The sequence below is a fragment of the Cetorhinus maximus genome, chromosome 19 (genome assembly GCF_964194155.1).
Source record: "Cetorhinus maximus chromosome 19, sCetMax3.hap1.1, whole genome shotgun sequence".
Classification (NCBI taxonomy): Eukaryota; Metazoa; Chordata; class Chondrichthyes; order Lamniformes; family Cetorhinidae; genus Cetorhinus; species Cetorhinus maximus.
Genome location: NC_135897.1, coordinates 48,277,296 through 48,290,351, shown reverse-complemented (window position 1 = coordinate 48,290,351; position 13,056 = coordinate 48,277,296). Strand labels below are relative to the sequence as shown.

At 44.7% G+C, this 13,056-nt stretch overlaps 1 protein-coding gene across 2 annotated transcripts in view; it reads left to right on the top strand.

Annotated features, from left to right (window-relative positions):
* Positions 1–13,056, top strand: part of kcnab1a (potassium voltage-gated channel subfamily A regulatory beta subunit 1a) — a 407,972-nt gene that overhangs the window by 96,290 nt on the left and 298,626 nt on the right. The window contains exon 1 of one of the 2 annotated variants that reach the window (XM_078563806.1): positions 11,625–12,243. The exons of the other annotated variant lie outside the window; for it this stretch is intronic. Coding sequence (XP_078419932.1) covers positions 12,029–12,243 — 215 coding nt within the window. The 5' untranslated portion in view covers positions 11,625–12,028. Of the gene's footprint in view, positions 1–11,624; positions 12,244–13,056 lie in introns of those variants that run through there. 2 annotated transcript variants of the gene reach the window in all.

The window sequence follows — 13,056 nt, the reverse complement described above, 5'->3', positions numbered from 1 at the left end:
GGAATTTTGGATTTTTATACTCATTGAATAGGGTGCTACCTGATTGACAAAGCCTTGGTAGGATGTATCATGAATGGTTTAGAGTTGTTGTAAATAGCCTAAATGCTGTAGTAATGGACTATGAAATGAATATCAATGTGGGTATGACCAGAGTTATAAAGGACTCTCAGAATGCAGAGCCAGAACTTTGTCTCGTGGGCAGGTGTGTACCTGACCCAAACGGACATGAAATAGCGTGAGATGACGTCGGGCGAGCGTTCTGTCGTCATCTGGCATGCGAGCAATCTTCAGGTCAGTGGGCACGTGCGAGTGTCAGAGCCACACCCGTCAACAATTAAAAGGCCACTTAAGGCCATTAAAAAGACAATTGATCCCCAATTTACGTTGTCTGTGCGATTTTGTGCTCATAGCACAGGCAAAACGGACAGATGAGCAGCCCACTTTTAACAAAACCTCATCCAAAGGTGGGATAAAAAGGGTCAGCAGCATTGCCACTGTGAGTGGTGAAGAGTTTAGGAAATAGATTGTTGCCAGTTGCTTATTTGAACTTGACAGCTTCATCTCTGTTCTGAGCTTCAGTCTTAGCATTTCTAGGCTTCATTTCAGGACTTAGTGATGTCTCCAAGGCCCCGGAGGATTTTGACTGAGTGGACCCTTCTAGGCAGCAGACAGCCTCCTGTTAACCTGGTAATGGGGATTGTGCTCTCCGCTGGAGGGACCTCCTCTGAGGAGCAAGAAGGGAGAGGAAGCCAGATGTCCCAGTGCTGCTTTCAGGGGAGGGACCTGTGGGGGGAGAGGCGCAGGCACAAAGGGCGCAGGGCCAGCAGGTAGTCCAAGGTAGAAGGGGCTGCAGAAGACACAACTATCCTTCTGCCAGGGTTTACAGGCAGCAATGTAGCTACCTCAACATGTCTGAGGTGCAATGCAGAAGGAGTCTCCGCCTCTCCAGGAGACTGTGACTTCCATTTTTGTCAGATGTTTGGGCCTGAGATCAGCTCTGACTGTGTGGGTGGACACCCCATGCCAGTGGCTCTGAAGGTCACAGTGGCCCTCAACTTCCATGCTTCTGGTTCTTTCCAGGGGTCAGTGGGGATCTTTGTGTAGTGTCCCAATCAGCTGCCCGCAGTTGCGTCAAACTAATGGCTAATGCTCTGCCCAGGTGGGTATTTATTTATTTATTCATTTCAGTACGGATGAGGCCAGCCAGGCTGAGTGAGGCAGAGGGTTTGGAACAATTGCTGGCTTCCCCGCATCCAGGGTGCAATCAAATGCACACATGTGGCCATCAAGGCGCCAGCGGGTCAGTCGGGTGACTTTGTCAACTGGAAGGGATTCCAATCGATGAACGGCCAGATAGTATGTGACCACAGGATGCAGATTCTGTAAGTCTGTACAAGGTAGCCTGGCAGCTCCCATGATGCTTACATCCTCAGACACTCACAGGTTCCAAGGCTGTTCACATTCCAGCTCGACTGGATGGATGGCTGCTGGGTGACAAGGGTTATCCGTTGAAAAGGTGGCTTATGACGCCTCTCCACCACTCAAGAATAGAGGCAGAGCAGCGTTATAATAGGAGTCATGCCTCCGCAAGGGCAGTGATAGAGAGAACCATAGGTCTTCTGAAGATGTGCTTCCAATGCCTGGACTGTTCGGGGGGGGGGGCACTACAATACCCCCAAGAGCGGGTGTCACTGATCATGGTTGCATGCTGCGCTCTCCACAATCTGGCTCTGGCAAGCGGGGGCCAACTAGAGCAAGAGGATCTTGAGGCAGCTCCACAGGCCACAGAGGATGAATCCAGCAGTGAGTCAGAAGAGGATCCTAGTGAGGAGAATGATGAGGACGTGGAGGCAGACCTCTGGATCCTTCAGGGAGGCAGAGACACCAGGGGTACCTTGATCCAAAGCTCCTTCAGCTAGGCTGCCAAAGATCTGCTACCACCTCATACCCAGGGTGCCGCCTCCATCCCAGATGTTTGAAAAGATCCTTTCCTTTGAACCCAAAGTTCACTCAGTGTCAGTGCAATAACATTTAGAGCCACTCATGTCCAGCATGACATACTGGCGTCCCCTGCACCTACAAAACAAGTGAAGCATACTCAGACCATTAAGACAAAAACGAAATTTATATCATGTTGGCACTCACAGAAAATGAACATAACAATATATGGTGTTAATGGTCACACCAGTAAACATATTAACAAAACATGGCAGAACAGAAGATCACCCGTGAGCAGCCCCTCTTGTGCTCATGGTGCCTTAAACTTATGTTTGCGAGTGCTATGTCTTGTTGTCACCTTACTGGCAGCGACATTGGAGGCAGGTTGCTGACTGTGCTGCCCTATTGGTCTTGATGACCTTGGTGGTCATCCTCTGGCCAATGGAACTTGTGTTGGCCCCACCTGGGAGGGAGTGGCCATTGCCACGGCTGGCCTCTCCCCAGTCATCGCAGCTTCACCAGATGCCACGGTCACTGGCAGAGGGGCGGAGGAGCTGCTGCCATCATCCAGACAGCCCTAAGAGAAGCCCGCAGAGATGACAAGCAGCTCATGCACCAATGCGAGGTCGCTCTGGACCTCCCTGTTCGCCATTGATGGATAGGCACCTAGCTGGGATACTGGGTGCCTCATCCATCTCCCACACTGGCACAGATCTCCTGAGGTCATTGCCTGTATGAGGGTTTGCAGGTCCGAGTGCTACTCGAGGAACCCCTAATTCTGTCCCTGGAGTTGCCTCTCCATGAGAGTTGTCACTCCCTCAATGGAGGAGGCAGTGCACTTGCGATGAGGGTCAACGCAGTGTTCACGCTCCGCATGGACTCTTCCACAACAGACACCATGGCACGCACACCCTCATGGATCTCTGCCAGATCCTCCTGCACATCCCACTGGACATCCAGCATGTGTCACCCAGTGAACAACTCCAGAGGCACATCATCTGCCTTCAATTCAGCATTGTCCTGGTCTCCAGCAGTCCTCCGACAGCTGGCGCCCTGGGCACTCTCTGCCTCCACCTGCCGCTCAAGTGAGTGTGAAGTTCCCTCACTGCTATGCACCGACAAACAATCTAATGCCTACCGAGGTGCTGGTATCTGTTCTTGTCCCTGCTTCAGAGAGGGTGTGTGAAGCAGGTATGTCTAAAGCCCAGTGGCCCTCTGGCATCAAGGTTGGCTCTTCGGGGTCCAGTGTTTGAGGGTGAGCTGGTGATTCTAGGGGAGGACAATGATATGTCATTAGGTTAAGTCATCACACTGTCACTGTGTATGCCAGGCACCCTGGTGAGACAGTGGAGATCTGCACCATGGTGCTATCCCCTTTCAATGATCAACGGGTCTCCAAGGTTGAGGCTCCCATTGAGGATGAGACTACACAAGAATGTTTGCACAATCCAACACTCTCACCTCTGTGCACTGCGCTCTTACCTTCTTCAGAGACCCGCCTCTCCACGACCAGTTGAACGAGGTGGTTGGCGGCACTCCATCTCCAAGGCATCCATCTCGTACCTCATCAGAATGAAGAGTTTTGGAGGACCTCCTAGCTCTTGACTTATGGGCATAACTGCCATCTTCAATTCTTATGCTTCTGTATCTCACCTGATCCAATTATTCCTCATTTATTAAACTGGGCCTGAATTTCACGCTTGGTGTGTGCACCAAGTCAGCGGGAGAGGAAGCGGATGTGGAATCCGTTTCCAGCCATGTTCGCATTGCAAACACGATTTCATGCTGGATGATCAATTAAAGTCTGCCAAGCGTGAAATGCGTTATGATGAAGAATCATACGGACTCGAAATGTTAACTCTGTATTCCTCTCCACATATGCTGTCAGACCTGCTGAGTTTTCCCAGCTATTTTTGTTTTTGTTTTAGATTTCCAGCATCCGCAGTATTTTACTTTTATCTTAGTGAAATGCGTCTTAGTTCTTCCATTGGTGTTATGGCTTCTCTTCTCCTGAAATGACAAAGGAGCATTGAATTTGTCCACTCTCTACCTGCAGCGCCATTGCAGCCTGGCAAAACACCCACTCTGGGACACATTGCAGGGCACACCTGAGTTGTGGGCCTCGACCCGCAAGGTACTCAGGCCAAACAGCTAGTGCTCACTCCCTTGGCTGGCTCTGTTGTCAATGACAGTTGGTACTTAGGCTCTAACACCCCTGAGCTCCATGGGTGGGTGGCCAGCCCTTAGCACTCCTCCACACTGATCCATGCCAACTCAGTATTCGCCCTTGCCAAGCGCAGCAGACCGTTAAACCTTTTGCAGCACTGCACCCATGTGCGCAGCACAAGTCGTGGTCGCTGACCTCAGCTGCCACCTCCTCCCAGGCTTTTTTGGTCAGGTACGGTGGCCTCCTCCTGCCATCCCTGGGTACTAGAGTGTCCCGCCTGACACCAACCTCCTCCACAAGGACCGCAAGGGATTCGTCTGAGAAACAGAGGGCCGAGTGCCCACCCAACTTGCCCTCCTGCTTGACGTTTCCAGCTGCAGATGAGGCTATTGTTTGAGTGAAATGACAGACTGCAAAGATCCTCCCCTGGCAGCCTTCAGGGAGCTGCCTCTGCCGGTTTTAAAGCACCCGCTGGGTCGCCAGTGGACCTGGCGCCCGACAGGCTCCCGCCCCCACCCAGCCCTCCCGACCATTGAGAAGGACGCTTGGCAGACTTTAATTGATCATCCAGCATGAAATTGCATTTGCAACGCGAACATGGCTGGAAACGGATTCCACATCCGCTTCCTCTCCCGCTGACTTGGCGCGCACGCCAAGCGTGAAATTCAGGCCCAGTTTAATAAATGAGGAATCATTGGATCAGGTAAGATACAGAAGCATAAGGATTGAAGATGGCAGTTATGCCCACAAGGCGAGAGCTAGGATTACTCTGAGACGATTGTCACTTACCAGAAGGAAGAGGATATTGGCTGGTCAATTAAACAGAGAACTGAAGAAAAGATTAGTGAGTTCCTCTCCGCAGATGCTGTCAGACCTGCTGAGTTTTTCCAGGTATTTTTATTTTTGTTTTTGTTTTGGATTTCCAGCATCCGCAGTTTTTTGCTTTTATCTTAAGATTAGTGAGTAGTTTGATATGAAGCTTGTTGCTGCATTGTGCTGAAACGAGGACATTGAAGAAATAGGAGGCCTGGAATCTGTGCTGTAAATTCTATATAATTATGTACAACCTAACGAGCTTGGAGATGTGAGTTTGGAGACTCATGGATCAAGCAAAATGGTTAGACAAGAAAAGTAAAGAGGTGGCAATGATACCAAATGCATATATCAGAAGAAACCAAATTAATTGGATTAGGCATTTACTAAGAAGGGATGTGATGATTGTTGAGAGTGATGATAGAAAGAAAAAAATTGAAGAGGAGAAAAGATGTTTGATTCTGGAAACCTGAAGAATTGGGAGCATAGGAACAGCAGTGGGCTAATCCAGTCCCTTGTTCTGCTTTCAATGAGATCATAGATGATCTAAATCTATCCATCTGCTTTGGGCAATTTCACTTAATGCCTTTGGCCCACAAAATTCTATTGATTTCAGATCTCAGATGATTAATTGTGCTTGCATCTACTTTTTTAAAGGAAGAGAATTCCAACCTTTTCATGGAGATGTGTTTCTTAACTTTGCTCCTGAATGGCCTGGCTCTGATTTTAAGGTTATGTACCAAGGTCCTAGACTCACCTATGCATGGAAAATGTTATTTGCCATCTTCTCTATCAATTGCTTTCAGGATCCTAAAAATCCTAAATCAAAATTACCCTTCAACTTTTTACATTGCATGGAATACAAACCAAGTTTATGTAATCTCTCATTACTAACCAATGGAGCCCTGGTAGCAAGCATTCTGTTGAATCTGCACTGCACTCCTTCCATGTCAACGTATTTTTTCTAAGGTGTGGGGCCCAGAACTGTACACAGTACATCAGATGTGGTCTAACTGGGACTTTGTATAGCTGTAGCAAAACTTCCCTTTGCATGGAGCTCATATGAAGCACATGTCAGATTTGGGGAAGCAGGAATCGAACTAGAACCTGTCTATACAGACCACTGATGATGCTAAATATACTGTTACAACTGTAGTGGCATATGTATTGTAATGAGACAATAAGGAAAGTTAAAAAAGGACAGCTCCCTTTTGGGAGCCTTGAATGTCCAGGTTCTTGATTTACATCTAGCTAGTTGCCCAGAATATTTTGACCTACTTTAAACATCAATACGTGACAAAAGAACTTCATTCGTTTCTTGAAGTTTCTACTCAACTCACTTGTCAAAAAATTGACTCAGATTGACTGGAACCTTGTTTGAATTCTGATGGGTTCAAATCCCTCTGCAATAATGTGATATAGGCCGATTAACTCCCAGTAGGAATCTCACATGGAAGTATGAGTCAGAAAACTTATTTTACCTATCAGCCCTTGATGAAGTGCCACTAGGTTAGTTGCCTGGCCACTTCTGACAGAAAGTTTCAGCTGGTTGGTGGGAAAAATGAAAAGCAGGTGCAGAGGCCAACTGCTGGCATCAGAAGAAGCCTGCTAGCAACATTGTTAATCTGGGAAGGGAGGGTGGGGAGCATTTGCAGGCATTCATGGTTGGAGAGGGGAAGGGAGCATGAGATAGAAGAAGGCTGGACTTTCCTTGTGGTGTCCAGAGGAGCACTCCTGCTCCTCCAGGCCTCACTATGGTTTTGTTTTAAACTTACCTTAGCTTTGCTAGCAGACTGATTGGTTTACCTGGTGGGGTGATCAAGGCAAGCTCTTCACTAAGGGGCCAGCCAAAATTCCACTGCAGATTCCTACGAGTCAAGGGACTCCAATTTGCTTTTAGTAATGTGATCCCTACCAGAGCCGTTGCAAGCCTTGTCTACCAGCAATATCATTGGTATTCAAATTGTGGATCATTGGGAATGGATTGTGAAATGAAGCTGCTCCTTTTTAACTGTTCCTCCACTCCATTCCTGCCAATTAGGGGGAGTTAAAAACACCAGTTTTTGTTTTGAATTTAAACAGTGGATGTTGTAACTAGTGGGAGCTCTTTGACCTACTGAGTGAACTTCACATTTGTTATGACTGTACCATTAATTTAAATGTTTAATTTTCTCACTAAAATGACCAGTTGTGTACCTAGACTTCAAGTACCCAGAAGAAAAGAGACTCTAACTTCTTTCAAAAAATGCAGAATGATTAATTTATTTTACAACAAAACTTCTTTTAACAAGTTGCTGGTTAACACACAACTGTAACCAGGAGGAATAACTATCTATCTCTTCCTAAAGAATTCCTCACACAAACACAGACACACACACAGACAAACAAAAGGCAAATAGATCAAGTCTCTCTGCAGAGATGGGCTTTGGAGGATGGGCGTTATAAAGTAAAGGGTAAAATCCACAGGGCCGCAGTGCCGTCAACCTGGAGTTCTCTCGTGTGAAGGTGGGCTGATGGCCCTGTGGATGTCTGGAAGTTTTCACAAACTGGCCTCAGCTTTGCAGGTCCAAATGCAGACTAGTTACACTCAGATGGGGGTTCTCTGGCTACAGGTTGATAGCCACACAAAATTTTAGGCAAGGTAGAGAGGGGTAGCCACTATAGTAGCCTTCCTTCCTCAGCTTGTTCCCCAATAAGACTGAAAGCAAAACCACAGGTTCAAATTTAAGGTTTGCTTCTGCCATGTGATTGCCTTTTTGTCTTCCAGTTTCTCATTAATTAAATGCTTTGCAGTTCAAAACGAACAAATAACTCCTTCTAGGTCAGGTGATTTCTCGGAAGGGGCCTGCTTGTTGATAGTTCCAAGGTGATCTTATGACCTTTTAAAAAAAAATCGCAAGTTAACATTCAAATGTCCAGATCATGCCATGTCCTGCCATTTTGTGAAAGAAAAATTCAGCCTTGAGAGATATGATTCTAACACATTACTGTTTTGTTATTTAAATACACAGTCTGTTGGTACTGCAGTTATACTCTCAAAGTGGCAGAATCAATGTGGAATAGTTCCAAGTATGCATCAGTGTGAAAGTGGCATTATATCTTGAGAGTTAAGTCCTGGTCTGAATCCTATCAGCAGAAAAGGCAAGCAGTGTATCAATTCATCATGAGGCTGTCTCATAAGCACTCTGAATTTACACCAGCTACAATATGATTCTGTCCCTGCAAGAAGTCATATGTGAACTGCCCAGGCAGTCTGTTGACATTCCTGTAAACTTTCAAAACTTTGTATGGATTTTTTTTAGCATAATTAGCGAAGTGATATTCCTGTTAGTACTTTCCGGACATGGAAAGTTCACTACTTGGGAACAGGTTTCACGCGTGCATTGAAGCATCCATGCACAAAGGTTCTTTGTGGTCAACCTCAGTGCAATTTGCAGCAGTGCACAACCAATGTTATAACTCCACTTCACTCACTTCAACTCACATGCACGGATACTTCTCTGAGACTTGGAGATGCAATTGATTTTAGCCTTAAGAGGGAGTGACTCATTACATTCGAAATATAAACCTGCCACCTCAATTATAATTTTAAATGTTTGCTGTAAATCAGAGGTTGCATTGTCAAAGTCTGCTGCTTCATTTTTCTTTACATAACAATTGACATAATTAGAAAATGCTAGAATTCTAAGATCAAGAGATACATATAGATTAGCAAAGCTATTTGGCCTAATTTTAATCCATCCTGAACAACTATACATTTAACCCCCATTTCATTTAATTGTTTCTTAAATGATTCCAGATTTTCCGTCCCATGGGTGGGTGCACGCCTGACCCAATTGTGCGTAAAATAGTGCGCGATGACGTCATGCGAGCATCCCAATGTCATCACGCACACACGTGATGTTTTGGTTGGTGGGCGCGCATGAGAGTCGGCAGCATGGCCGCTGACAATTAAGAGGCCTATTAAGGCCCTTAATCAATTAATTTAAACATATTTTTCACCGACCATTCAACCTTACGTCTGGCAGGCGGGCGAATCGACCAGGTGGCCTTTTGATTTTTTAGCAAACCTCATCCACGGGCACAATTAAATAAAAAATAAACATAAATTTTTGGGCAGAATTTTTATTCTGTTCATGTTATTGTGAGCTAGTCCCATGTCGGGACATTTTTTTCAGATTTTATAAATCTTTATTTTTGATTTTAAAATTGTTCAGCTCCCTGAGGTAGCTTCCGGCCTACGGGGAGCTTTCAGTGCACGCTCCCTCGCCCTTGCACAGACATTAGAACTCACCCACCCCGCACCCCCCGCCTCCACCCCGGCAGTGCTGAGCCTTTCAGCGTGCTTTTCATGCTAGCTGGCCGTTAATTGGCCAGCCAGCGTGAAATGGCGGCCGGGGGCCGATTGCGGGTGGCAGATTGTTTCCTGCCTGCACCTGGGCCCGCCTGCCGCACCCGCCTGACGACCTGAAAATCCTGCCCCAGGTTTTTGCCTCCACCACTGTGGAAGTCCTTTCCAAGTGTTCATCATTCTGTGAAAAGGAACTTCCTGATATTATTCGTTAAATTGCTTTTTGTTAATTTGAAGCTGTGTTCCTCATCCTACTCTCATTTTGTAATTTAAAATAGTTTTTTGGATGAAACTTTCTCATAGCGTTTACGATTTAAATACTCCTACAGGATCACCTCCTTTGGCCCAAAAACATTCTGCCCACTAACGGATTTTGTATTCCCTCAGTTCTGGTTAATCTCCTTTAATATTAATTGGAAACAGTAGTAATCCCAAAACTGACCCCTAGGGCACTGTGCACAATACTGCCCTGCAGTCCTCTAACCGCAATCTACCATTTTCTAACCTTCAGCAATTTTTTTGTCTATACCAGGTTTCATCCTGGATCCCGACACCTTTGAGTTTACATCAGAGTCTATCATGTGGAACATTATCAAATGCTTTTTGGAAGTCTAAATACACCATGTTGTATATCCTTCAGGGATGTAGTCACATTATTCCTGTCAGCAGGCTTCAAACACTTCCATTTATCTCTCAGTTTCATCATTATCTGATGATTGGTGCTCGTGTGAGATCAGTGAGCATGTGCACATTGTAAAGTGAAACACTACATATAGGCAATCAAATTCATGCTGCGAGTTCATTGGCAAGTAAGTGTTGTTTCCCTATTTATTTCTACTCAAAGAATAGAAAAGCACGACTGCAATTAAACAAAACCACAACATCAGGACTTCTGAATTCAGCACTAATGTCTCTACCACCCCTGCAGATGCAGGAGTGAATGTGCCGAAATAGTCTTGCACACAAAATCTTTCTTCTTTCAGGGTGCAGAATTGACCTGATATACATGGACAGACCGAGGACAGGTGACTGCAGCATCACACACAGACGCATGCACACACACAATCGCTTAATTTTATACCATTAAAGCCATTAACTAATCAATGATTTACAACAAAAATCCCATCATCTAATTATACAGGTTCCACGTATGCCGGCCTCAAATTGCTTTGGTGTTGGTTTTATGACCTTTTGCAATATTTGGTTTTGGCCCTCTGCCCTCTCTTATCAGGGTAGCCAAGACTAAGCCATAAACCATGTCTCCCTAACAGAAAGTGTAACATTCCCAGCTTCTGAGAAGCACCTAAAATCATGTTTGCAATCATCTTAAATCTGTATCCTCTGCTTATTAACCTTTATAAAACCCTCATCTGGGGTATTTTTCTGGGCACCATCTTTTAGGATGCCAACCTCTTAAGGAAGGTGCAGAAGAGATTTACTCGAATGGTATCAGGGATGAGAGACTTCAGATGTGTGGAGAAGCTGAGGTTGCCCTCATTAGAAAAGAGAATGTTAAGAGATTTAATGGCGGTGTTCCAAATCATGAACTGCTTTGACTGAGTAAATACGGAGGAACAGTTTCTAGTGGCAGAAAGATTAATAAGCAGAGGACACAGGTTTAAGATGATTGGCAGAAAAACACAAAGGCAACTTGAGAAAACTTCTTATGCAATGAGTTGTGATCTGGAAGGTAAGCCTGAGTGGGATGGTGGGAACAGATTGAATAGTACTTTTCAGAAGAGAATCGTACAAATACTTGAAGGGAGAAAAACAAAGCAATGGGGGAAGAGCAGTGAAGTGGAACTAATGGGATAGCTCTATCAAGGAACCAGATTAAGCACGATGGGCCGAATGGCCTGCTTCTGTGCTGAAGCACTCTGAGATTCCTGTACAGGGATTTTTTTTCGCACTGCTGTGTACTAGGTTGTGTCTTCATTGAAAATTGATATAGCTGAAAAGCGAATTGCTGATGCCCGCACACCAGGGGCTCAGAGCAGACCCTTCCCGCTTATTACTTTGTAATAACAATGCAATCTGTCAAGAAATCCTGAAATACGTCAGCTTTCTATTGTTTCTCAATGCCTGAGGTCCGATATAATAACAGGCAGCATTAGTAAATCCTCATCGGTCCTTCGTGGGCTATTATTTTAAAACGATTGCTGTACCCTCGGTGTGTTTCCTTTGAGACCGCGAGTGAGATTTTTTTTTGAATCTTTCACAACTTGTCCGCTCAGCAGTTCCAATTAAAGAGTTAAGAGTGTGTCAGGAAAGCATGCAACCTACTGGTGCCGGGGGGAAATGTGAAATAGCATCTGGGGGCTTGGCGAGGACGTGGGAGGAGCTCGTTCACATTGTGCAAAATCTGCAGGCAACCAAAGGCAGAGCGATGGGAAATTCAGGCTGCATAACATTCAAGTGCTGAGTTCTTTCTTCACCAAAGAGCTAAATGACTGCAGATTTGGCGGAAGGAGGAAAGTGTAAAGTAGGGGGAAAGCTTAATGCTGTGTGAAAAGATTTCAATATTTTGTATGGGCACAGTGTCATTCGGTGTCCTGCATCAATCTTAGCTGCGTTGACTGGCACTTATCTGGACTGAGTATAGCACTCAAGTAGCTGTGATGCGATGCTTTGCTAATTACTGCCTCTCTGGATTAAACCAACATCTCTCTTTGCTGCCCCGCAAGTGTTATACTAGTGCAAAGCAGCTGGTTTGTTGACTTGAGGTTAGTATTTTGATTCAGCAGCACTAACAAACAAAAATGCAAGTCTCAATTGCTTGCACCGATCATAATTTGAAGGCACGGAGTAATGAGGACAGGCACAAGCAAAACCCCAGCAGCCCGAAATTAGGGAATGGGGCCCGTGCAAAATTTCGGACGGTTGCTATCATTGCCCGGAGTCTGGGACACTTCATACCTCAGCACCACATCTCTCTGAAGGAGTCAACAGCAAAACAGACAGGGATGAAATATAGGTATGAGAAATATTCTTGCTTTACTCAATAGCTTATAGATTTGTTCCCAATCCAGATAATGATTTCACAGCTAAAGTCATGATGTTATTTGTACTGTCTATAATGTACTGCCCATAACATTCAATTACAATTATGCTAATCATAGCCTTTGATCTCAGTAGATCCAATAAAGTAAATGTGACTTTGTGCATTAAATGAATTACTGCTCTGCTAAAAACTTCAAAGTGTTTGTTCAGCGCAAGAGGTTTCGATACAATGTTGAAGGTTGTGTTCTAAATGCAATGTTTCATAGTCAATACTTTTTAGAATGAATTTTTATGCTTTGCAATTTTGACAAAAAAGTCATAGGATTTTTGTGGGCTTCATATAAAAAACTAAATTTCAGTACCCGATTCCCATTTATTTATTTACATGCTATTTTCATTTAAGTACGAAGCACTGAATACTGAAGTACTAAGTACTAAATATGTATTGCTAAAGAATAGTAACAAACATCAATCATCAGTAAAAATACACTGCAGATATGTAAAAATGTTGTTGGCGAATGAAAGGGCTTTGAGATTGTGGCATTCTGTGCTGGGATCTGATTCATGTAGGGATTAGATATGTGTTAGTCTGACTGCTAAATACAAAAATGTTTTGTCTTGAATATACACAATTCCAGCAATCCATTTTACAATAGTATTGAAGCACACATTAAGACTCAGAATATTTTTATTAAACTAAGGTAGTATGTAACACAGCAGAGAAATCCAATGGTGTTTTCTGTTACTACAAGTTTCTTTAACAAATACTTCATTTGATTTGCTCCAG